This window comes from Pelodiscus sinensis, chromosome 17 (assembly GCF_049634645.1).
Source record: "Pelodiscus sinensis isolate JC-2024 chromosome 17, ASM4963464v1, whole genome shotgun sequence".
Taxonomy (NCBI): Eukaryota; Metazoa; Chordata; order Testudines; family Trionychidae; genus Pelodiscus; species Pelodiscus sinensis.
In genome coordinates this window covers 36,051,995-36,077,915 of record NC_134727.1, presented here as the reverse complement: position 1 = coordinate 36,077,915, position 25,921 = coordinate 36,051,995, and the positions used below count along the sequence as shown (strand labels likewise).

Sequence of the window (25,921 nt, the reverse complement as noted above, 5' to 3'; positions counted from 1 at the left end):
GTCAAACCCAGACTCCAGGGCTACGTCTACACTGGCATGAGTTTCCGGAACTGCTTAAAACGGAATACTATTCCGTTTTCAGTTTTTCCGGAAAAGGAGCGTCTACATTGGCAGGCTGCTTTTCCGGAAAAGCCCTTTTTCCAGAAAAGCGTCTGTGGCCAATGTAGATTCGCTTTTCCGGAAAAGAGCCCCGATCGCCATTTTCGCGATCGGGGCTTTTTTCTGGAAAAGACTACTGGGCTGTCTACACTGGCCCTTTTCCGGAACACTGTTCCGGAATAAGGACTTATGCCTGAGCGGGAGCAGAATAGTTTTTCCGGAATAGCAGCTGATTTTGTACAGTAGAGCGTCGTTGCTTTTCCAGAAATTCAAGGGCCAGTGTAGACAGCTCGCAGCTTATTCCAGAAAAGTGGCTGATTTTCCGGAATAAGTGGCCCAGTGTAGACACAGCCCAGATGTGTAAGGCGTCCCGGGCTTACAACAGAAGCAGTACGATGGAGAACATATGGAGGCAAAGAGTGGGTGGAGCTTTTTGGGTAGGCACATGAAAATAGACAAGCCATGCACCCTGGTAGGCTACACGATTTCCATACCAAGAGGTTTGGTAGCAGGATAAAGAGCCTTTCACCCCCACATCACTGGTATAAATCATAAGAACGGCCACACTGGGTCAGACCTAAGGTCCTTCTAGCCCAGTGTCCCGTCTGCCCACAGTGGCTACTGCCAGGTGCCCCAGAGGGAATGAACAGACCAGGGAATCAACAGATGATCCCTCCCCTGTTGCCCATTTCCAGCCTCTGCCAAACAGAAGCCAGGGACACCATCCCTACCCATCCGGGCTAATAGCCATGGATGGACCTAACCTCCATGAATTTATCTAGCTCTTTTTTGGACCCTGTTATAGTCTTGGCCTTCCCAACATCCTCTGGCAAGGAGTTCCACAGGTCAACTGTGCGTTATGTGACAAAATGCTTCCTTTTGTTTGTTTTAAACCTGCTACCTATTCATTTCATTGGGTGACCTATACTGGTAATGACCAAAAGTTGTTAATCTCCAAGCGATGCTGAAGAGATATGAAATACATTTGCCAACCTCCACCCAGTTGCTGATGGACAGGTTTCCTCCTCACAAAAGACACCCATGCTAACTAGCAACCTGGGGTACTCTCCTCAAAAAGACCAAGAAGCAGACCTTGAATTATCCTCTCCCGCCAAAGGTGAAGCCATGCATCCAAGCACACATGGAGGCACACGGTCCCATGAATGGTAGATTGAGTCCCTAACCCTATCCTCCTAACACTGGTTATCAGCATTGACTCTCTCTCTCTCTCTCTCACACACACACACACACACCCACACACACACACTTCACACACACACACACACACACACACACACCCACACACACACACTTCACACACACACACACACACACACTTCACACACACACACAAAACATTTCACACACACACACACACTTCACACACACACACAAAACATTTCACATACACACACTTCACACACACACACACACACACACACACACAACATTTCACACACACACACACACACACACACACACAAAACATTTCCTTTGTATCAAATGGAAGCTGCTATGGCATCTGAAGGGGCCTGCTTGAAGCTGCACAGCCCAATGCACCGGCAATCCCAGTAGCCTAATGCCTCAGAAAATTCTGCTAAAGGCCCAGAGAGACAGCAATAACCTGTTAGCAGGGGCGGATATAGGGCAGGGCGAACAGGGCGGCAGCCCTGGGCCCCGTGCTTCAAAAAGCCCCGCACATGCGCCATGGCAAAGAGGGGGCCCCACAGAATTATGCTGCCCGGGGCCCCGCAAAACGGTCATCTGCCCCTGCCTATTAGCATCACCACAGCCATGGCTCCCGCATTCCCATCTGCTCGGAGAAGAGCTGGGAGAAAAGCCAGCGGAGCCTGGACAATGCAGCCTTCTTCGCAGCGCCCCCCTCCGCGGTGCAAAATCCCCACATGTAGCAGTAAGCTTTTGTTATGGAGGCATGAGCACGCACGTCCTGCACCCAGCCCCGCCCCACTGACGGTGGAAACATCTCTCCTTTCCAGATTCTCTACACCGGGAACGTCTCTGAAGCTGCGCTCCCCGGGGTTTTCATTTTGAAAGTATCAGCCACCGACCCTGATGTTGGCAGCAATGCGCAGATAACGTACAGCCTCCATGGTCCTGGGGCTGAGGAGTTCAGACTGGACCCACACACAGGTAAGGCCTGCACCAACCATGTGACAGTTTGCAGAGAACTGCAGGTTTATGATCTCTTCTTCCCCCCCTTTGGAGATCAGTTTGCAGTTGCAGAGGAGGCTCCTGGGGGCTGCCTGTCCCTTATCTCATGCTGAATAAACAGAGAAGCTTTTCACTTCAGCTCTGTCAAGGTAGCAGGGAGGGCAACAGGGAACCTCCCTCGTTTATTGCAGTTTCTTTACAATACCGATTCTGTGTGCATTTAGCAAAGTGCCCGCTCCACTAGCTTCCTTTAAAATGTTTGATTTGCCCTGGTGGGTTTTTATATTGTGGAAGGAGGCGGCCAGGTATTACTGTCTACCGCAGGGCATAAGAGGAGAAAGTAGATCTTAGGAGGCAGGGTGAAGTCAAGAGACCTGTATTCCATTCTAAGATCTAGCAAGGTCTTTCTGCTTGACCTTAGGCAAAATTTCATCTCCCTGTTGGTTTCCCCATCTTGGAAAGAGGGAGATAATACTTATCTACCTGCCAGGGGTAATTCATTCTCAGGATGTTAAACTCAGTGTTTGCTAAGCTGTCTGAGATCCCGCTATCGAAGTGCAATTTATTGCAGCACAAATACGTCCTGTGCAAACTTTCCTTGCCTAGTGTTCGGCCGGTTCCCGGCCACTCCTCTACAAAGGCTGACCAAGATGTCGGACTACCTGAGACATGGACATTCTCCCACTACTCATTGGGCCGCTGCTAGTTTTTGACCCCAAATCTGCTGTCTCCGCAGCTGGTGAATTATCGTTGTGTGTGGCGTAGCCCTCGTTATCAAAAATCTCTCTGATTGCCACAGTGACAGTCTCTCCTTATTTCACTAGGGGAGCTGACGGCCTCTGCACCTCTAGACCGGGAGCAGAATCCGACCTACCATCTTGTCGCCAAGGCAACAGATGGTGGAGGCCGCTCCTGCCAGGCAGATATAACCCTAGTCATAGAGGATGCGAACGACAATGCTCCACGGTTCTTTCCCAGTCATTGTGCGGTCGCTGTCTTCGATAACACCACCGTGAAGACACCCATTGCAGTGGTCTCAGCCAGGGATCTCGACGAAGGTGAGTCCAAACGGGATTTCTAGCCTGAGTCCTTTTACATCATGGATAGAAATGCTCCAAATACAGAGAAGGAATGCAGCCCAGGGTATAAACGGCTGTAGCTCGGTGCAAAGGCATCGGAACCTTTAAGCCCATCTGCTCAATACTTACGTGTTCTGGAAGACCTGGATGACCCTGCAGGCAACACGATACCCATGGACATTTCAGAAGGTATCAGCTGAGGGTATCTGAGTAGCTTAGACGCAGCATTGTGCATGACCGAGCAAAAGACTGAAACTAGAGGGTCTGAAATTCCAGTCTCGCCTGGTCTCTTTCTTATTGGGCTAGCCGATGCGTGATGCAAATATCACCACTGATGGAGAATGGGAGCCAATGGCCATAGTGATGAAGGCTTATAAATGGAGCAGGAGGAAGACAGGGTGATGGAAGGGAGATGAAAATGGTCCTTGTGAAGTTGCTTGTATTTTTCTTGTGACTCCGGGTTGCCTGAATAAGACTCCTGGAAGAGCTTCTTCCTAGAGTTTCAGAGAGGTAACCACGTTAGGACTGCTTATTATTTGTAAAGTTACAGACTGAGACACCTTAAATTTATTAGGTCATGAGCTTTCATGGGTAAAGCCCCATAGTACATAAGTGAGTCCGTGCAATCTGCTTTTGGGTGAGGGTGGAAGTAAAATAATGAATTCAAGAAAATTGGGAGCAACAGCGGATCTGCGACAAATCTCTGTTGGATGGCTGCAGGGATGGATAAAAGGTCGGATCTGTATTGAATGGGTGCGCATTTGAACTGAGACTGAAAGGCAACCAGAAGACTTAGTCTCTGTTTGGTTACGTTTCATTTGGCTACGCTGAGTTCTGCTGATTCTAAAACAGGAGCCTATGTCGGTCTTGCCTCATGGTTAATCCAGCCCCGTTATCCTTCCAGGCTGCAATGCAGAGGTGATTTATTCTCTCACTGACTCAACCAATGGATTCTTTTCAATCGAGGAAGCTACTGGGGTGATCCGGCTCGAGAAACCCTTAAAGGACACTCCGATTCTAGCATTTGAGCTGACGGTTTGTGCAACAGACCGGGGTTCCCCGCACCCCCTCTCTGCTCTCAGCACCGTCACGGTCTCTGTGGTGGATCTGACTGAATACCTGCCGGTTTTCCTGAGCACTGAATATGTGGCCACGGTAGCGGAAGACGTGGCCGTGGGCACTGAGGTGCTCGACCTGTCCACGCTGACCAGGGATGGCGCTGAGAGCACGGAGATCAAATACGGAATCGTGAATGGGAACGACCAGGGGAAATTCCAGATCAACTCAAACACAGGTAGGTCTTGTCCACTCTACGTCCCAGCGAGGCTGGCACAATGACACAGTCCTAATCAGTGCCCGTTTTCCTGTTTTCTCTCTCTGTGCCTCATGCTAATTGTCCCTTTCACCTTCAGACTATCATTCATGCCGTTTGTTTGCATTTCATTTGCTCTTTACCTGACTTCCCTCTTTTATTCTAGCCCCTCCTCATCCTACCTTCTGCACTCCACCTCTCCCACACACATACACAGCTTATCTTTCTCTGGAGGTCTTTTTTATCTTCTTTCATTCCCATCTGTTTCCCCTTTCTCTCCTTTGATCTTTCTCTCTCTCTCCTCTCTTATCTTCCCTGCCTTTGTTTAACTTTTTCCCTCCCTTCCTCTCTCCCTCCCTCCCTCTCCACGTGATTTTTTTAAAATTGTTTCATATTTTAAAAGAACTTCTCGCTTCTGTCCCAGCTCAACAGCCCCCACCCCTGTTCCGCATCTCTTACCCTCAGCCCTGTGCTCTCTCTTGCCCAGATATGCAATGTAATTTGTGAGGAGGGAGGGGTTTGTAATTCTCCGCTACCATACATTGAGACACCAGAGTCTCTGGGAGAGCAATCCAAAGTCCACTGAAGTCAGCAGAGAAACTCCAGTTGATTTCAGCAGGGCTTTGGGTCCGATGCACAAGCAAAGAACAGAGAGTAGAGATTTTTCCATTCTGAATGCTCAGGATGGTTTTGTTCCCTTCTTTGATACTCGAGGAAAAATTCTCCACCCTGAGCCCATAAGGAATCTGACAGGGCCCAGAGTTCTACGCTCAGTGGTTTTAGGAGGTAGCTATTCAACAAACATGGCTAAAACTGGAGCTATTACTCATGCAATAGGTGCTGACTCAGCCCTGATCCAAAGGCTGCCGACTGCAAGACCAACATCAGATTCCCCGGGATAACCTTTTTGATGGAACAAGGGAGGCTCATCATCCCCATCCAAGATCCCTCTCTCATCCCAGCCTCAACGCTCTTGCTAACTTTTCCACGGGGCTCATGTCTTTAGAACATCCATTCTAATAGACTTGGAGCAGAATCATTCCCGGGGAAAGGTTCATACGGGGCGTGGGTAATAATTGCAGGACGACTTGATTGCAACGTTCTGTCTCCATCTTTGCTTTCATGTAGACTTCAGTTTCTCACCAATCCACTGAGATACACCCTACCCATCTGCTTACATACCCACGGGCAAAGCCAGACTCCCATGCCACCACATTCAAAGGGGACAGCTAGCGCTGTTCAGCTGATACCGATCTGTCGGTCGTCTCTCCTACGTCCACATCAGCTTCAACCAGAGTTGACTCGAGTCCCACGACTTGAACTCGAGTCCGACTTAAGTTGCCTTGGTGACTCGACTTGGGTTCATTGTTTGTGACTTGAGATTCGACTTGAGAATCCCGTAGCTGCCATGCCGCAAAAAAATATTTTGCTTCAAGTGTCTGACAGCAGAGTTGAGCTAGTTATGAAAAGAGTCTGTCCCGGGATGTGAAGTCACAAATTTTACTGGCCTAGTTTGATGGGCTAGAACTGTAGTCACAATGGCTTTGCCTGCTGGTGGTTGACCAGTCATCGCTCGCTGTGTGACGTTCTATGCCCTGCATTCAAGGCATCTCCTGACTTTACTCTCTGCACACATCTACAGGTCGCTTGTCCGTTAGTGGGAGCCTGGATTTTGAAGGGAGCCACGAGTATTACTTATCTGTGGAGGGCACCAGGAAGGGCTCTGCCTCTCTCAGTGACATCATCATGGTGGTGATTAACATCACCGATGTCAATGATCACGGGCCAAAGTTCACCCAGGATCCTTACTTCACCAAAGTCCGCGAGGATGCCGCTGTTGGGGAAACCATCCTTACGGTAAGACGGCTCCGGTGAAGCCACATCTGGAGTATTGTGTCCAGTTCTGGGCTCTCCACTATAGAAAGGATCTGGATGCATTGGAGAGGATCCAGCGGAGGGCGACCAAAATGAGTAGGGGGCTGGAGCATGTGACCTATGAGGAGAGGCTGAGGGATTTGGGTTTGTTTAGTCTGCAGAAGAGAAGAGTGGGGGGGGGATTCGATAGCAGCCTTCAGCTTCCAAAGAGGATAGAGAGAGGCTGTTCACAGTAGTGATGGATGGTAGAACAAGGAGCAATGATCTCAAGTTGCAGTGGGGGAGGTCTAGGTTGGATATTAGAAAAAATGATTTCCCTAGGAGGGTGGCAAAGCACTGGGATGGGTTCCCTAGGGAGGTGGTGGAATCTCCATCCCTAAAGGTTTTTAAGTTTCAGCTTGACCAAGCCCTGGCTGGGTTGATTGAGTTGGGATTGGCCCTGCCTTGGGCAGGGGGCTGGACTTGATAACTGCCTGAGGTCTCTTCCAACCCTAGGAGTCTATGATTCTATGACCAGTCTCACTGAGCAGCCTACAGGAAGGCTCACCGCTGCACCCACATTCTGATTTGCCTTGTGGTAGAACCTAGAGGCCTCACTCAGGGTTTGATGCTGCTCACGTGAAATGATTAGAGGATCCCTGCCCCACAGAGCTTACAGGCTCTGTACGACCGGAGGCAAGAGGTGGACCGAGAATATGGATGGTTGGGGCCAGGGAAGAGAGGGGGAGAACATAAGGCAGCAGTGAATCTGTTACAACGAGGCGGAAAGCGGAGGACCTGGCACTGCTGGGCTGTCGTGGTGTGTTTTGTAGGCATCGTGGCAGAGGGGAGTTTTAAGGAGGGATCTGAAGGACAGCAGAGTGGCATGGCAGGCGGCGGCAATTCGGTATTCTTAAGCCTTGGACCAAAACCCAACCCTCCGTCTTCCCCTCTCATGCCGTAGCCAGAACCTCCCACCCTCAAACAACCAGCAGGACCTCGCCCCCGGGAAAGGAGACATTTGATCAGAACCCCTTCTTCTCTCACCCCATAGGTGTCAGCCGACGACCTGGATGGGGCGATGAACAATCAGCTCACCTATGCCATTGTGGGCGGGAACCCACTGGAACACTTTGCCATCCACCCCACGAGCGGACAGATCCGTACCGCCACGCACCTGGACCGGGAGGAGGTGAGTCGCAGGCCCGACACAAGGGCCGCCGCTGGCTGGAGGCTGCGGATGGGCGCGTTAGAAAGGAACGTGGCATCACAGCTCCAGGAGGCGGCTGGAAAAGACTGGGGAAGTGCCCAAGGAAGAGAACGTGTCCTGGCCACGGAGCCCGTCTGTCTGCCAGACTTGGAATGATCCGTTGTAAAACGTTGCCCTGGCCAGGCCAGGGAAACCAACTGCCATGTGCACTGAGCCTTTGGACCACCGATATGGCACATGCTTGGGGCGGGGGCAAGAGGGGGCTAGAGCAGAGATAGTGCGGTATAGTGGGTAAAGCACCAGCATTCAGGAGAGCTGGGCTTTCTTCCTAGCTAGGCTCCAGGCCTCCTATGTGACCCTTGGCTAGCCAGTTCACGTCTTGGTGACTCTGTCCACTCCTAACAGAGGAGGATGATATTTCCTTTCTTGGGGATGCACTGTGAGAGATACGGATGAAAGTTCCAGAGAAGGGCTATGTACGATCATCATTCAAGCAGCCGCCGGGGGGTGGGGAGAGGGACAAAGGGGGCAGTGGTCCTGGGGCCCAGAGCTCCAAAAGAGCCCAGGGTGGTGATGGTTCCTGGAATGACGAGTTGCTTAAATTGCCACCGGAGCACTGGCTGCCCCACCCCCGCCCCTTTTGCCAGAGGCCCCGCCCCTTCTGGGAGAACAGAACTGGGCCCCGCCCCCACACTCCTTGCAGCGGGGCCCAGCGAGGCTGTCGGCTCCCCGGTTATTATTCCTCCCGCTTCCTCGTGCTCTTTAATAAACCTGCACGTGGGGAGAATAAAACGCCCAGCCATGGAAGCACAGGCATCCTGCCGCTTCTCCCACTCACCCACCCATGCCTGGCACCTTCCAGATTCCCAGCTACTCCCTGACGGTCCGCGCCACAGACAACGGGCAGCCTGCGCGGTTCGGCGACGCTGCGGTGTGCGTCCGGGTGACAGACGTCAACGACAACCCGCCCAGGTTCTTCCAGCTCAACTACAGCGTGGTGGTGCAGGTAAGGCAGCCTTTCAGTAAGGAACTTAAATATGCTCAGTCAAGGAGAGAGAGTTGACACAATTTATTCATGGCTTATTCATCCCTGCGCAGGCAGAAGACATCTGGAAGTAGAGGGCTTTTTAATCTGGCTGACAGCAGCACAGCAAAAGCCGATGGCTGGAAGTTGTACCTCTTGATTACATATTATGTTGATTACTTCAGAATTCCCAGTTCTCACTCTGAGGGTTGACAGGTTCTTGTCCCAAGATCAGGCCCAGTATTATTCAAATTTTGATATAGTTGGGAATCCCGACGTGCACATGTAATGCCAACAGCCGCCAGACTTCTATGGGCAGAATCGAACTTGGAACCTCAGGATCTTAGTGTTTGAGTCTCTGCCACATGGGCTAAAAGCCAGCTGGCTGCGAGCTACGGCTGTAGAGCGGACTCATTATTCTTTCTGGTTACATCTACACTATGAGTGTTCTCGGCAAAAAATATGCTAATGTGGGACTGATTTGCATGAGTCGCGATCTCATTTGCATATTTTCTGCCGATCTGTTTTTGCGCTGGGATTTTTCCTGGATTTTCCAAAAAAAAAAGGGGGTTTTGCGCAAAAAGAAAACGTCCACGCTGCTTGTTTTTGCGCAAAAACCCCAGCGCAAAAGCAGATCGGCTGAATATATGCAAATGAGATCGTGACTCATGCAAATGAGTCCCTCGTTAGCATATTTTTTGCTGAGAAAACTCATCGTGTAGACGGAGCCTCTGTCAGTGGTCTTGGTGCCACTAGATGGATCAGTACACAACCCCCTGGAGATGTGTGGGTCACACACCAGAGGAACTCCTCTATACCCATAAATAGCTAATAATGGCAGTCACACCCCGACAGTACACTAAAGAGAGGTACTCCACAGTTGAAGCCAGCAAAGTTCAAACAGGAAACATGATGCCCGTTTTAACGTGAGAGTCATAAACCGTGGGCACCATTCAAAATAATGTGCCTATTTTGTGACCTCCTTTAGCCCTTGTGGAACGAGAGTTACTGGGTTGCAGAAATAGCACGGCCATTATTTACAAAAATATTTTGAAATAATGGGTATCTTGTGTAGACGCAGGGCATCCCAGATTAGCCGTACAGTGTAGACGTACCCTAAGAGAGAGCCAACGCTGAGCGACAGCCCAGCATACACACAACGGGCCAAAAGAGTGAAAGCCCAGAGAGAATTTTAATTCCCCAGGGGACAGGGGAGGTTTCCACCTCCTCCCAAAGTTACAAGGAACAATAGCAAGGGAGAGAGTTCACTGGATTTTCAGCAGTTAGCTGCGGCATGGCATCCTGCTCTGCTCACTGGCCTGCCCGTAACTAGCACATGCAGCGTTGTAGTTACAGGACTTGCCGTAACAAAACCAGACCTGGGCTGCTGGCTGTTTCCAGAGATGTCTGTGCTCACGGCCACCCTGTGCCTTTTCAGTGCCACGATCAAACGGCGTCCCTGGGGAACTCAGAGCAGTTCTGCCTTTATCTGGACTGTCTCCCCTCAACCCCCTTTCTCCCATATTTCAGGAGACTGCTCCAGTTGGCACCAGTGTCCTGCAGCTGATCATGAGCGACAGAGACTCCCCGGAGAACGGGCCGCCGTACACATTCCAGATCACCGAGGGAAATGACGGGAAAGTCTTTAGTGTCACGCAGGACGGCCTGCTGGTGACATCCTCTCTTCTGAACAGGAGAACAAAAGAGCAGTACCTCCTCCAGGTCCAGGTAGATCCTGCCTTACCCCTTTGGGATATGAATTCACCACGGCCAGTGCAGGAACAATGGAGGCAAGAGAAATTACAACCAAAGGCCCAGCTTGGAAGAACCTCCCATCTTTGGGGACATTTGGAACCGGATCCAGATTTTGAAACGTGGCTTCCTCCCATGGGTGGTTGGTGCAGTTAGGACTGAGAAAGGCAGTTCCCCAGCCCCACCGACAGCCGCTGCTGAGGCCCCGACCCCCTGCGGAGGGGAGGAGGCGGGGCAGCATGCCGCACACTCCCCTGTCTCTCCGGAGCACCGGGGAGAGCAAGAGAGAGAAGGGGGGCATGCAGGCAGCATGGTTCCCAGAGCACTAGGGAGGAGGAGACAGTTCCAGCAACACTCGGCTCCCAGAATGCCTACAGCAGGCATCCTGGGGGCAGAGTGTGGGCGGGGCCAGACAGGCGGGATGGGAAGGCAAAGCCTCCCCTTGCCTAAGCCACCGGACACCCATGGCCCCACCTCTAGAGCTCACCGTTACACAAAACTGGGGGGGCAGCTTTTCCAGCAATACAACTTGCTGGTGTCGTCATGGGGACCTCTGTGAGGCAATTGACCCTGTAGGATGCTTTTCTCGGCGTCATTTTCGTGACCGTCCATTTCCAGAGAGACTCGCATCTGTTCCTGAAAGCGTCTCCTAACTACGCCAGCAAGCAACCCGTCCCTTTTATTCACACTCGCCTCCTGTAAACGAATTGGGGGGCGGGGGGGGTCACTTGCTTCCAGCCTAACCTGGTTTTCCTGAGGGAACAAATCAACGGGGTCAGAGAATTATTTTTTATCGGCGAGTTAAAATGCCTGAGCAGGCCTCACCCCCCAGCTCGGCCAGTGCACCTCAGCCAAATGCTTTTCTACCCCGGGGCTCCTCCCACCGCGCCCCCTACTGTGCTACTTCTGTAGCTGTGACCGTTTTTCCAGACGCCATCGAGGTGTTATGAGGCGCGGAAATGTAGGGATTCAGATTGCCCGGTAAATAACGAAGATGATAAGCCACCCTCTCCAGAGACACACTGATGCACTAAGCCACTGTGTCACCCATAGCATGAGAAGAGGTAAAAAGAAGCTAGTCCAATATCGGACGTTATCCCACCCACCTTCTCTCTCTAAGCCAGAAGCGGGGGACCAAAGACCCGGGGGGCCAGATGCAGCCCCCAGCTTGCCTGGATCTGGCCTCTGAGTCTCAGGGCTCCCCCCCAGCATTGGGGAGCCCACGCTGATGTTCCAGTCCCCGCTACCCTCTCCCTGTGGGGCGGGAGCACACAAAATCTACTAGCCTGGGCCCCGCTAGGCTCTGGTATGTGAGGGGAATGTGGGGAGAGTCTGTCTCCTTCTCAGTTGGGGGCCACGTCAGCGAGAGTTTAGGGTGTTTGGTTTGGTTTGGTTTTTTTGCTTCTCACTTGTGTGAGGCCCCCAACTGATTTTTCTGTGGCTCAGCAGTCCCCGACCCAAAACAGGTCCCCCACGCCTGTTCTGAAGAAATAAAACATAAAGGATGCTACCAAAACTGTAACTCAGACCCTCCTGTTTACGAATGATAAGTTTAGGGATCCCCCAAAGCAACGAAAAGAAATGAAATTGAACACGGATCAAAGAAACAACTGAGGTTTTTTACACAATGAACCATTAACTGCTAGAACTTCAGATAGCGCTGAGGCAAAACAAAGATACGATTCAGGGAAGGATTAGACATTGATATGACCAACGGCCATCCACAGGTATAGTCGATTGGCTAAAATATACAAGGAATCTAAATCTTCAGTTGTAAGGGACACCCAAAGAGCTAAGTATTATGACTACTAGTAACACAAGCCCCACCCGCTCACTGCCTGAGGTTAGAAAAATGTCTCCCTGGTTTGATTGTTCCATCTTCATCCATTATGAGGCTTCTTGCCTCTTGTCCTATCAAGCCAATGCTCGAGACAGGATCCTCGCCTCAAGGGATCACCCATCTGCTATGGAATAGCAGCTGCTATACTGCAGGGGTATGTCTAGACTACATGCCTCTGCCAACAGAGGCATGTGAAATAATCTACCCGACATAGTCAATGAAGTGGGGATTTAAATATCCCCAGCTTCATTAAAATAAAAATGGCCACCGTGCTGTGCCGGCTCAGCTGATTGTCAGCACAGCGCAGTAATCAAGACGCGGATCGGTCGACAAGGGAAGCCTTTGTCAACAGCTCACTTATGCCTCGTGAAACGTTGGGTTAACCAGTTAACTGGTTACCTGGTAAGCAGGATGATGCTTGCCAAGTAACCGGGTAACCAGTGGCCAGGCTGCTTCAGCCCAGCTCTGGATCCCAGCTAACTGGTGAAACATAACATCTAACCAACTAACTTTTTAAATAGGATCTGACATCCCTAGTCTCCAGGGCCTTTTGCTTCAGCCAAAGAGACGGGGAGGGGAGGGCAGGACACAGGAAACCGGATAGATCAGGGTCGCGCAGCACAGAAAGCGGGCCTAGCCCTCAAACACAAGCAGTGAGACCCTCCTCTTGATGCCTTGCCTCGGAGCCGAGGTCCGTGTCACTCAGCACAGGGCTGTAACGGGTCCTTTCGTTTGCCTTGACAGGTCTCAGACAGCGGGATCCCTCCTCTTTCGTCCTCTGCCTTTGTAAACATCCAGGTGAGCGAGCAGAGCCGCTACACGCCCTCGGCGCTGCCCCTGGAGATATTCGTCACCACCAACGAGAGCGCCTTCCGAGGCGGCGTGCTCGGCAAGATCCACGCCACCGACCGCGACCCCCACGACATGCTGGTGTACACCTTGGCGGCCGAAGTGCCCCGCGAGGGGCGTTTCTCCGTGGGGGCTACCGACGGCAAGATCGTCGCCGGCAAGAAGCTTCCTAACGGCCACTACGCCCTGAACGTGACGGTCAGCGACGGCACCTTCCAAACCACTGCCACCGTCAGTGTCCGCGTGTGGTGCTTCAGCCAGGAGGCCCTGGACAAGGCCGTGGTGCTGCACTTCCGGCACCTCTCCCCCGAGGAGTTTGTGGGGGACCATTGGCGCAACTTGCAAAGGTTCCTGGGAAACACCCTGCTCACGAGACGGCAGAACATCCACATGGCCAGCCTACAGCCTGCGGCGGCCTCCGACGGCGTGGAGCTCCTTTTGGCCGTCGGAGAGCCCCACGATGCCTTCTACGAGCCTCGCGCTCTAGCGAGCAAGATTTCTCTCTTGGCTGGGGAGATGGACCAGCTGGTGGGGCTGCAGCTGAGGAAGGCCATTCACGTGCCATGTCATGGGCCAGATTGTGCTCGGCGGGTCTGCAAGGAGACAATCCGGCTGGACCCGGGCACGGTGTCCACCTACAGCACCGCCCGACTCAGCGTTCTCACACCCCGGCACAGCGTGGAGCAAATTTGTTCGTGCAATGGTGAGAAATCCTCCGCCTTGCTCTTGGCATCTCCCCCTTCGGAAAGCGATGCCGGTCTCTAGCATGTGGGATTATCCCCCGGCATGTTGCAAAGTTCAGGGACTTCTGCGGTGCTGCTGTCCCATTAACTGGCCATTCTGGCTTTGCCTCCAGGGCTGGACCGAACATCCTTGAGCTTCAAATTTCATTGGCCCCTAGGAAGAATTCCACTGGCCAATGGTCAACTCCTGTCATATGGCATTAAATACTAATTGGCTCTGTGTAGCCCCTGAAGGGAGTAAAGTCACTCATAGGTAGGACCCGACCAAATTCACAGCCATGCAGAACATCATGGGTCATGAAACCTGCTGTCTGCCTGTGAAACGTGCCTTTTGTACAGCGTTTCTTAAAGTGAGGTAGTTGGAGGTGTGCAGCAGAATGCCGCAGAGAGAACAGAATTCAAAATGGCCACCCTTAAAGAGACAAGCGTCTTTTTTTTTTCTTAACTTCTCCCTGGGGGCTTTTTTTTTTCCCCCTTCAGAAAAAAAATTCTTGGTGTTCCCCATAAAAAAAATTATTGTTTGGTTTTCCTCGGTCTTAAAAAGTTTAAGAAACACTGCTTGTGTGGGGTTTTCCCTTACGCTATACAGGTTTCATGGCAGGGGGGAGACCAACATTTCTCAAATTGGGGGTCTTGACCCAAAGGGAGTTGCAGGAGGCTCACAAGGTTATTTTAGGAGTCATGGTATTGTCACCCTTACTTCGGCACTGCCTTCAGAGCTGGGCAACTAGGAAGCGGTGGTTGTAACGTTGGCTGAGTGCCCAGCTCTGAGGGCAGAACTCTACCAGCAGCAGCACAGGAGTAAGGGTAGCAACCCCATACCCATGTCACCCTTTCTTCTGCATTGATGCTTTCAGAGCTGGGTGGCCAGAGTGTGTTGGCAGCTGACTAAGGACCCAGCTCTGCAGCCAGCATCCCAGACGTAAGGCTGGCAACACCGTACTGTGCCATCTTCCTTCTGCACTGCTGCTGGTAGGAGCTCTGCCTTCAGAACTCAACTCCTGGCCAGCAGCTGCTGCTCGCCAGCTGCCCAGCTCAGAAGGGTAGCAATGCTGCAGCACCCCCCAACAATAACATTGTGACCCCCCCTCCCCACAGCTCCTTTTTGGGTCAGGACCCTGCAATTACAATACCATGAAAGATCAGATTTTAATATCTGAAATCATGACATTCGTTAGCCATTTTAAAAATCCTATGCCCGTGAAATTGACCAAAATGGATTGTGGATTTGGTAGGGCCCCACTCATAGGGAGAGCAAAAGGGTCTGGGCTCTCCGGGTAGAACTCTGATCTTTGGGTTCCCGGGCTTTGGCCCTTGGCCAGCCAAACACAGAGGAGTTAAAAGCGGCAGGTTCCAATCAGGGCAAAGGATTTGGATTCATAGTTTCGTTACAGTAGATGCCGCTCAACAGCAACCCGGTGCCTGACAACTTCCAGTGAACGGCAACATTGGGCCAGGCACCCGTCCTGTCTCATTGACGTTAATGTTCATGGGATTCGGGTAGTGGCAACGACCTGCCATTTATTACCAGCGTTTTTGGGAAGAATGGCCCCAGCTGCCGGCAGGTTTGGGAGGCTGCAGCTGGGGAAGGAAGGATTGAGACAAGGCAGCCCTGCAAACCTGCCTGCAGCTGGTGCTTTGCTCATCCCAGCAGCCCAGCCAACCTGCCTGCCCAGGGACGCCCAGAACGTAAGGGACTTTGAGCCGGGAGGGGAGGCAGAGTTCCCTCCCTCCTCCTCTCTCCAGGCGGTGCCCTGCTAGGGAGCGACACACCTGCAAAGAAGCACTGGGGCGTGTCGATCCCCAAGCCCTGGAGTGCGGGCAGAGGTTGCCCCTGCTCCCTGTAGAAAGTCCCCACATCTGGGCTGCAGCCAGGGCGCTTCCTGTCCTGGCTGCAGCCCTGCAAACCTGCCTGCTGCCTACTAACACCTGCTGGATAATACCAACTGTTTGCTGGTGACCGAAGGGTTACTAATAAGTGGGATCTGGTGTTATTTCTTCACTGCCCCAGGAACAGCAGGGGTTGGCAGGGCTCCCGGCAAAGCTGTTGGCAGCCCTCTCTTGGGAACATCAGGGGACACTGCAGGGCAGGATGGACGTATAGGCAAAGCCATGTGTCTGGCATCTCAAGAGATGCTCAGGGCTGACGTGCATGTGGAGAGGTAGGGAGCATGCAGGACAGATCAGGATGGGGCGGCAGGTCACTAGGGTGGAAGAGCTGCAGGGGGTGGATATAAATAGCAAGGGCATCGCAGGTCATCACAATCTTTGCTGGCAGATCTGTGTAGAGACTGGGGGCGGCCAGGCAGGAGTCCTGGTGGCTGAAATGTGGGGAAGCACAGGGCTGGGGAAAGCAGTGGGGGCTGACCCCAATCCAGAATCTCAGCGTGGTTCCAGCTGACCCGGTTGTATTTCCAGGCACAGCCGTGAGGTTCAGCGGACACAGCTACATACGGTACCAGCTCCAGGAGAGAGGGGACTGGCAAATGCAGTTCCGCTTGAAAACCCACCAGCTTCACGGTGTTCTGCTCTTCCTCAACGGGACCGGGACTGCCGTTCTGGAGGTAGGATGTGCAATGCCCGAGGGTATTTCTGCATGAATGGGCCATTCCAGTGCATGAGCGCTGGAGAATATAACCAAAGGAAGGAACCCACAGGGCAGTGTGGTGGGAAGGCAAAGCTGATCCCTGTACTTCTTGGGATTCCCTCCTAGCTCTATGAGCTCTCCATGCTGAGGAATGTCAAAGCAGCACAGCCGTCTCCCCAGCCCACCCCCTGCCGCAGCAGCCTGCCTGCCACTGTGTTCCTAGAAGGGCAGAACAGGAGATTCCAAAGATTTGTTCTTTGTGTGTTCCCCAAACGGAGCAGCTCACTCAGCTGTCAGATACTTCCTGGAGCTTTGAGTGGGGAGGGGTGCATGCCTGCAGGGCAGCAGAGATCACAAAACACTGAGCACAGCCAGCAGGGCAGGCTTGGGGGATACTGGCAGAAGTCAGTTCTCTTGACAAAATAAACAACGGAGTCCACCCTGGCTCTTTGTTGACAATAAAGGGAGGGGAAAAGTCAAACACGGTGAAAGATTTTTGTCACCAAAACTAGATGTTTTTCCCGACAAAAGTTGCATGTACTGGTGTACATACTCTCATTGTTTTGTCAACAAAAGACCGTTTTTGGCACAAAACGTGCCACTGTGGACAAGGCCTGAGGCTGAACTCCCCTGGAAATGTCATTGGAGATGTTCATACAGCTCCAGGTGCAATGCGGCCACAACCTCCACGGTGAGAAGCCTGCAGGTGCCACTGCACCAAGTAAGAATAGCACCAGCAGCACAGGAGACAATCCAGGGACACCAGAAAGTGAAGTTCCCATATATAGGAATCACCCAAGGAGCACGAGGAGCCAAATTCTCAGCTGGTACACAATGACATCACTCCGCTGACTTGGACTCACACCCGCGGAGGACCTGGCACACTGTACCTACAGACGCACAAAAGTACCATTCAAGGGCCTGGGAACACCGACCCACAAGCTTGTTAAAAAGGACCCCAGTCCCATTCACCCACCAGGGAACCAGTCAGCAGCCCTTAAATGTGGTGTTTTCCATTAATTTACTAAAGGGAACAGGTCCTGATGCGAGTTTCCTCAGTGGCTGGGCCTGGATCCATCAGCCACCCAAGAAGATGCACAGAAGGTGTCCAGATGGCCACCGGTGGATTAAATACCTCGGTTTTAATGGTGGTCAGGGGGCAGGTGGGGACATATAAAATGTCATCACACATCACGATCCAGGCACCTTTAGCCATTGCAAAGGGAGAAACCAATTCAAGCTTAAACTTGCAAGCCCTTTAGGCTCATGCTTCCTGCCACGGCTTTCATCATTCAGGACAGCTGCCAGAATCGGGAACATCATAATCTGATCTCTCTCCTTTCTTTGGCTGCACTTGGTGACTCTTTAGAGAATTCAAAGGAGCATGTGTCTGCTCCCTTCCACCTTGGCAGCCGAGGGAAAGCCAGAGCCCTTCAGAAAAGGGCTTGTGTTTTGTGAGTTTTTTGTCTAATCCTCAATAAGTATAATGGCCCTAATTGAAGTCTGAGATCTTATCCCTCACTTATTGACTTACTTTTTTTCCTGAGTCCATCTCTGTGTAATTGAGCCTTCTGGCATAAATTAACGACAGCATCATGCTAATTTCAAGGGATCCATTTTTAAAACAGAGTTGGAAGATTCTTCCGGACTGCGATTGTACCTGCCTGTTGCACAGGGGCACAGAAGCTGTGCATGTCTCTTGTACCCTCTTCTCTACCTTGCCCAGCCTCGGGTGCCAGCTACAAGCTGACCATTTCTACTGCCCCAACCAGGCCCAATAAACCATCCCCGGAGGGGCCATAGGCAAGCCCACCTCTGCCCTAAAAGATGAGCCTAAGACCAACGGAGTCTGGTTCCAGCAAGCCCTTGGAGCAGGAAAGTTACGTAACGAGGGGTGTTCCATGGGAAGCTCTTGCCTCCTGGTCTCTAAGCATCTCAGCTGATCTCAACCCTCAAGGGGCGACAGGGAAAGAGAAAGGTGCCTAAGGAGACAACTAATTAGCCAGTCATAGAATTCTAGAACACTAGGACTGGAAGGGGCATTGTGAGGTCATCAAGTCCAGTCCCCTGCCCTCATGGCAGGACCAAGCACCATCTAGATCAATCTTGGCACACCAGCCCCGGGGACAAAAGGCTCCTTAATGACTGAGTGCAAAGATGCCCATCTACCAAAGCCCCAGGCATCTTTGGCTAGCAATAGCCAGATGTGCCTGGCCAGTGGGTAAAATTAGTAGATGCTCTGCTATACAGCTGCCTGTGGACCAGAACATCATTAGGACATGGTCCCTGATAAACTCTGGGTGCCCTTAAGTGCCGAGTGTTGCAAAAATAGGCAAATCAGTCAAAGCCAGTAGCATCTGTTATGCATGGTGTGATTGCTTAGGGTGTGTAGTAACAATGGTTTGAACAAGTTCCTCCTTGCAGGGGAACACGCTGCCTCATCCAAACCCTCCTTCGGTGCTGAAACAGCATTTTACACCAGGAGGAGGAAAAAGGCAGGCTAGCTGGAGACTCCTAAGTGACTTCCAACAGGATCTCACAAAACTAGGTGATGGGACAACGAAAAGCTGGATGAATTTTAATGTTGATAAATGCAAAGTAATGCCTATTGGAAAACATCATCCCAACTGTATGCATAAAATGATGGGGTCTAAATTAGCTGTTACCACTCAAGAGAGAGAGATCTTGGAGTCTTTGTAGAGAGTTTTCTGAAAACACCCACTCAATGTGCAGCGGCAGGCAAAAAAGCAAACAATGTTAAGAATCATTAAGAAAGGGATGGAGAATAAGACAGAATATGTTATTGCCTCTCTATAAATGCATGGTACGCCCTCGTCTTGAATACTGTGCGCATACGTAGTCACCTCATCTCAAAAAAGATATCTTGGCATTGGAACAAATTCAGAAAAGGACAACAAAAATGATTAGGGGCTTGAAATGAGTGCCATATGAAGAGAGATTAAAAAGACTGGGACTTTTCAGCTTAGAAAAGAGGAGACAGAGGGGATATGACAGATGTCTATAAATCATTACAGGTGTGGAAAAAGTGAATAAAGATGAGTTATTTACTCCTTCCCATAACACAAGAATTGGGGGACATCAAATGAAACTAATAGGTAGCAGGTTTAAAACAAACAAAAGGAAGTATTTCTATACGTAATGCACAGTCAACCTGTGGAACTCCTTGCCAGAGGATGTTGTGAAGACCAAGACTTTAACAGGGTCCAAAAAAGAGCTAGATAGATTCATGGAGGTTAGGACCATCAATGGCTAATAACCAGAATGGGTAGGAATAGTTCTATAGTTTCTGTTTGTCAGAAGCTGGGAATGGGCAACAGGGGAGGGATTACTTTATGATCCCCTGTTCTGTTCATTCCCTCTGGGGTACCTGACATTGGCCACCGTTGGCAGACAGGACACTGGACTAGATGGACCATTGGTCTGACCCAGTGTAGCCGTTCTTCCCACCTCAAGATTCTTACACTTTGGGGGCATTGGATCCTTACCAGGGCTGGCCAGAGACTCCACTGGGCCCCGGACAATGTGTGTGTATGGAGGCAAGGTTAGCGGCCGAGGCAGGAGTAGGGCACTGCCCAGACCACACTGCTCCTCCCCCAGTCAGCCCTCCATGCTTCCCGCAGCGTAAGGTTCTGGCGACAATTTAAAGGGCCCAAAGCACTGAGTCCCAGAGCAACTGCTCCCTTTGCCCCTCCTGTCGGCAGCCCTAATCCGAAGCTGGCCTCAGACTCCGAACAAGCCACGTCCACCCTTGTTATCCCTGGTCCTCCGCAGAGCAATGCAACACTCCCAGCTTCGCTTGTGCGCCTGCCAGACGGAAGTTTCCATTTCAGGCACCTGATGAAGTGGGTTCCAGCCCACCAAAGCTGATGCCCTAATTTGCTGGTCTCTAAGGTGCCACTGGACTCCTCACTGTTCTTGCTGAAACAGACCAACACAGCCCCCTCCCCCTCCAAAACTTGAACAAGCCAATGATTGATGCTCAGCTGTGAGCCCAACTTGTGCTTAAAAGAGAAAGGAAACTACACAACACTGTGTGGAGATTTACATCCACGGCTCCCCCATGGGACACCCAGTGGAGACCGTCCCCGCCAGCTTCTACAAGTCCTTCCCAAACAGATTTCCCCTTGTCATTGGGCTGTCTCCTCTGCCCAGTGTGGGTTTATCCAGGTGCATTCCCTGCTGCGAATCTTCCTGAAGAGATGTATTCTTCCGGGTTCCTCCAGAACAACCCGACCTTGCTGGCCAGGCAGGCCAGGCAGAGTGGATACAACCCCTAACCTGACTGCTGCGCAGCACCATGAGCTAAGACTCGCCTTACGGAGAATTCCTTTGCTCTGCATGAATCTCTCTGCACCATATGGAATTAACCGACCCGCTCCAGAAGAGTCCCTTGAGTCCTTGACACAAAGGACAAATGGACACCAATCATACAGGGATAGCCACACACACAAACCTGTGAGGGAACACTTTCACCTCCCTGACCATTCAGCAATGGATTTGAAAGGAGCCATCTACCTACAAAAGAATTTCCAAAACCAGTTACAAAAGGAGACCGCTGAACTGGAATTCTAACACTATCAGTTTAGGATTGTATAAAGATCTCAGCTGGTTAACGCACTACAAAGGCAATTTGCCCTCTCTGGATATTTACCTCTCCAGACCAAGGGTACGTCTACACTGCACGGCTGGTTTGGTATCCCGAAATAGCTACCCTGTGTCTACACAAACCACCTGTTATTTCGAAATATTTTTCGAAATAAAGGGTGAGCTATTTCGCCATCCCGGTAAACCTGGTTACACGAGGGATAAGGAATGGCTCGAAATACCATGTTATTTTGAAATTTGGCACTGTGTAGACCTGCCAAATTTCAAAATAAGCGATTTTGAAATAAGATATGCAATTTGCATAGTGCAAATTGCATATCTTATTTCAAGTTTAGGGTGCTGTGTAGACACACACCAAATGCTGTGCATGATCCACTTCCACCCTGACTCGATTCGCTTCATTAACATGGGCAACATCTTCCTTAGGTATATACCCTCTTCTGTCACTTCCACTCCCGTCCATCTGACGAAGTGGGTTTTACCCACCAAAGCTTATGCCCTAATAACTCTGTTCATCTTTCAGGTGCCATTGGACACCTTTTTTTTTTTTGCAGATACAGACTAACACGGCCACAACTGTGGAGAATTTTCAGTGAGGCTACGGCTACACTATGAGTTTTGCTGCAAGAGCCAATGCAAGTGAAGCGCGAATTAGCATTTTCTCACGCTTCATTTGCATACTCTCTTTCATTGTTTTTGCGCTAGGGGTTTTTGTGCAAAAACAGGAAGTGTGGCTGTGGCTGTGGCCGTTTTGCGCAAAACCCCCTTTTCCCACAAGATCCTTATGCCTCTCTGGGACAGGCCTGTTTTTGCACAAAAATCCTTAGCGCAAAAACAGCACAAAATAGAACATGCAAATGAAGCATGAGAAAATGCTAATCTGCACTTCATTTGCATTGGTTCTTGTGGGAAAACTCAAGGGCTACGTCTAGACGGGCATGATTTTGCACAAAAGCGGGCGCTTTTGCGCAAAACCTTGCCAGCTGTCTACACTGGCCGCTTGAATTTGCGCAAGAACACTGACGATCTCATGTAAGATTGTCAGTGTTCTTGCACAAATACTATGATGCTCCCGCTCAGGGATAAGCCCTCTTGTGCAAATGTTTTTGCACAAGCGGGCCAGTGCAAACAGGACAGGAATTTTTTGCGTAAGAAAGCCCCGATGCGTAAAATGGCGATCGGGGCTTTCTTGCTCAAAATCGTGTCTAGACTGGGCACGGATGCTATTGCACAAAAGCACTTTTTATGCAAAAGCATCCGTGCCAATCTAGATGCTCTTTTGCGGAAATACTTTTAACGGCAAAACTTTTCCGTTAAAAGCATTTCCGCAAAATCATGCCAGTCTAGACTCAGCCATAGTGTAACCGGAGCCTGAATGTTTGACATTCTACCCACAGCTTCTCCTTATCCGTGGCCTCCTGGGTTCTATGAAGACGCTCCCTTACGTATCCTAGGGGTAGGGGGACGGAGGGGTTTTCACCTGAATTCACCCCGAAACCACATTTACATGCTTCTTTCGCTCTCCGCTGTCCCACCATGCTCAGGGCAATGCACAGCATTGTGCGGGTAGCTATTAGAGGTTCAACGATCGGATTGTTCAGGGCTGGGGAGGGAGTTCTGGATTCCAGAGGGAATTAATAGCTCTGGCCCTGGTTTCCAATGTGCTGATAAAACGCAGGGCACTACAGCAGGGCTCTTTCTTTTTTCTTCACCCTCTTCACCTGCCCCTCCCAGGGAGCACTGCCAGCTGCTCTGGCTTGCCTATATTCTTTCAGCGCTTCTTGTGGACGCCAACAAGAGGCACCGCTCCAGCTTGGGTAGCGGCCACTGCAGTAACAAGATGCCAAGAACTCCCTTGACGGGTGGAGTTCACCTGTGTTGGGGGGCAGAGGCGCAGGTGTCCTGAGCGCCAGCCTCACCGTGACCCACATGAAACCCTGGTGCAGCCGAGGAGGCTGCAGGCCGCTGGGAAGTCAAGCCATGTGACTTCTGCGTGCTGCCACGTGGCGTGGCGCTGTGTGGGGAGAGGGGAGGAGGGGTCCGGGGCACGGAGCACAGACCTGGGAGACCAAAGGCCGTTTGGGTTGTTCGTTCCTCAGGGTGGCGCCTCTCCCCACTGGGCCTACATACAACACCCAGCTCCGTGGGGTCCCGAACTCTGCCGTGGCTTGTGGGTGCAGCCGGAACCCGAACCGCAGCCTGATGAATCACAGCACAGGGACGATTCCATCCCCCCTTGGGGCTCTGCCCAAAGGGAGGCAGGAGGGATGAAATCCGGCTGCCCTGACGTGCACCATGACCAACGGGGTGAAGCGTGCGGGATGCTAGAGCCGAATTTGGCCTTACATCTTAAGGAGCTTTGGCTGCTTGAGAAAGTGACCGGAGCTGGGTTTGGGTTCAGAGGCATTTCTAGGGAGAACAAACAACACAGGAAATAATAAAAATGCAGTTTGGCGTGTTCACAGGACGTATAGTTTTCACCGGCTCAGCCCTCTTCCTGCCCCTTAGAACGGAACTAGGATGGTCCTACAGACTAGACTTGTGTGGCCCCTAGACTAGAGCATGGCCCGGTCCTCTAGCGACCTCACATATTGCAGACCACAGCCTGCCCGGGTGGCCCCGCATGGTCATAGGCCCACGTGGCATGAGCCGTCAAGCTGCTGGGGAGGGCACCGAGTCCGTCCGTGCACTGCCCCAGCTGTGCCGATTGCTGCGTCTGCTTTCAACCCCTGCTCAGAACAAGGTAGGGCAGCTCCTGGCTTGACAGGCCATGAGCTGTGTGCCGCGGAGAGCCCCTCCCCACCTACCCGTCAAGAGCCACAGGAGAGGACGGGGACTGAGCTGCATGAGCGAGATGCGGATTAGAACCACAGAATCCCCGGGCTGGCCGAGACCTCAGGAGTCATCTAGCCCAGCCCCCAGCCCAAAGCAGGACCAACCCCAACTCAATCAACCCAGCCAGGGCTGTGTCAAGCCGGGCCTTAAACACCCCTAGGGATGGAGACTCCACCCCCTCCCTAGCTTTTCCAAACCAGTGATCGGGTTAAAATAGATTTGAATTCTTGGGGATGAAGGCGAGCGCTGGCGAAAGGGGCTGCCGTCTCCAGATCAGCATCTCCCTTCCCTAACTTCCCCCGAGCCCGCCCTGCCGAGAAGGCAACATCCGGTGGGTGCAGGGACCAGAGGAGACTGTCCACCAGACTGCGGGGAGACAGGCTGACATTGCAAAGATACCCACAGTCGCCCCCCGCCAGAGAGAGCCGTGTGGACCGCCCTGCGGGCATTTCATTTCTAGCATGCGGCAACGCCTCAGGATGCCTGGCCAGTGGCAAGAGCCCCTTGGCTGAACCTTTCTGAGTCCTGGCAATCGGGGCGGATCTCTGGCCTTATGCAGGAGGAGAGCAGGGAGTGTGGAAAGCCAAGGGGGCCTGGCTGCTAACGCCGGCGTTTGGGTGTGTTTTGCAGCTCGTGAACGGAGTGCCTCATCTCGGACTCCGCTGCCACGGCAATATCACCGGGAACCTCTCCTCCCTGGCGTCTGTGAGTGACGGAGAGTGGCACTCGGTCCTCCTGGAAGTGAAACGCGCATCCCTCCGCTTGCTCGTCGACAGCTTGGGAAATGCGTCTCTCTGGCTGCCCGCGGCCTGCAGTGTCTCCCCTGCCCGGTGGGATCTGCTCCTCGGGGGCATCGTCCAGTCCCGCCAGCCCCTGCGGGTCACTCGGGGGTTCAGAGGCTGCCTGGATGCGGTCAGAATCGACCGCGAAGACGTGATGCTCCTGCCGGGGGAGAAGCAGGCCAAGGGGATCGTGGACGAGGCAGGGACAGAGCCGTGCTGCTCGCACTCGGGCGCCTGCAGCAGCAGCCCCTGCCTCAACGACGGGATGTGTGCCCAGACCCCCGGAGGAGGTACGTGAGTATCCAGCCCTTACCGTCAGGGCAATAGGGAATCAGTAGTCTGGAGGCCAGCTTGGAAAGCAGCCAGGCCTAATGAGTTATAGGGGGCTGCCCAAGCGGAGAGGAATTCCGGGCTTTCACCACGTGGCTGTCAGGTGGCAACACCCTCACACAGTGAACAGCACATTGGAAACACCACTGTGCAGACCAGACCGGGTGCACCACTGTTTCTGGGAGGAGTGAGCACAGGGCCTGGTGTCTGTGCATGACGTGCAGGGTTAGGATCAGTGCTCCCTGTGAGCCTAGCACTTGGGCGGCCACTCGGGAGAGAATCAGGTGCTGCCCAGCTGATTAGCAGACCGCCCACAGCCACCCATCGCTGGCAGCAATTGTTTCTATTGGTGGTACACATCTGCACGCGCTTTGGTGCACGCAACAAAATTTATTCTGCACACAGATGGGGAAAAAGTTTGAGAAAACGCTGGTTTGGATTTGGTTGTATCTTCATTCTGGCTTTTACAAAGCCTTGAGGAGCCATTCGTGGGGAATGGAATAATGTGAGGTCTGGTGATGGTCCAGTGTCTGGGAGCTGAAAACACTGCATCAAGACATGATGAGGATTTAGTCCCATCCTATAAGTGATGCCTGGGGACGGGGGTGGGAAGCTGGGAAAGGCGTTAACACACACTCATGCCTGCAGCTCTTGGGTTCATCTGCACCGGGTTGCCCAGCAGCTCTTTGTAACAGGATTTCCTCAGTGCCCCACACAGGGCTGTATCTATCTATGCACCTTGACAATCTCACAGCTCCCCTGGGAGGCAGGGCAGCGCTATTGTCCCCATTTCACAGATGGGGGCACTGAGCCAGAGAGAGACTTAG

General features: G+C 52.1%; 1 protein-coding gene across 1 annotated transcript in view; it reads left to right on the top strand.

Moving 5' to 3' along the window:
* Nucleotides 1-25,921, top strand: part of FAT2 (FAT atypical cadherin 2) — an 88,818-nt gene that overhangs the window by 52,719 nt on the left and 10,178 nt on the right. The window contains exons 12-21 of the mRNA XM_075900583.1: nucleotides 2,097-2,250; nucleotides 3,096-3,329; nucleotides 4,255-4,644; nucleotides 6,305-6,519; nucleotides 7,571-7,708; nucleotides 8,589-8,732; nucleotides 10,281-10,478; nucleotides 13,087-13,894; nucleotides 16,353-16,498; nucleotides 24,613-25,054. Of these exons, the coding sequence (XP_075756698.1) occupies nucleotides 2,097-2,250; nucleotides 3,096-3,329; nucleotides 4,255-4,644; nucleotides 6,305-6,519; nucleotides 7,571-7,708; nucleotides 8,589-8,732; nucleotides 10,281-10,478; nucleotides 13,087-13,894; nucleotides 16,353-16,498; nucleotides 24,613-25,054 (2,869 nt within the window). The remainder of the gene's footprint in view (nucleotides 1-2,096; nucleotides 2,251-3,095; nucleotides 3,330-4,254; nucleotides 4,645-6,304; nucleotides 6,520-7,570; nucleotides 7,709-8,588; nucleotides 8,733-10,280; nucleotides 10,479-13,086; nucleotides 13,895-16,352; nucleotides 16,499-24,612; nucleotides 25,055-25,921) is intronic.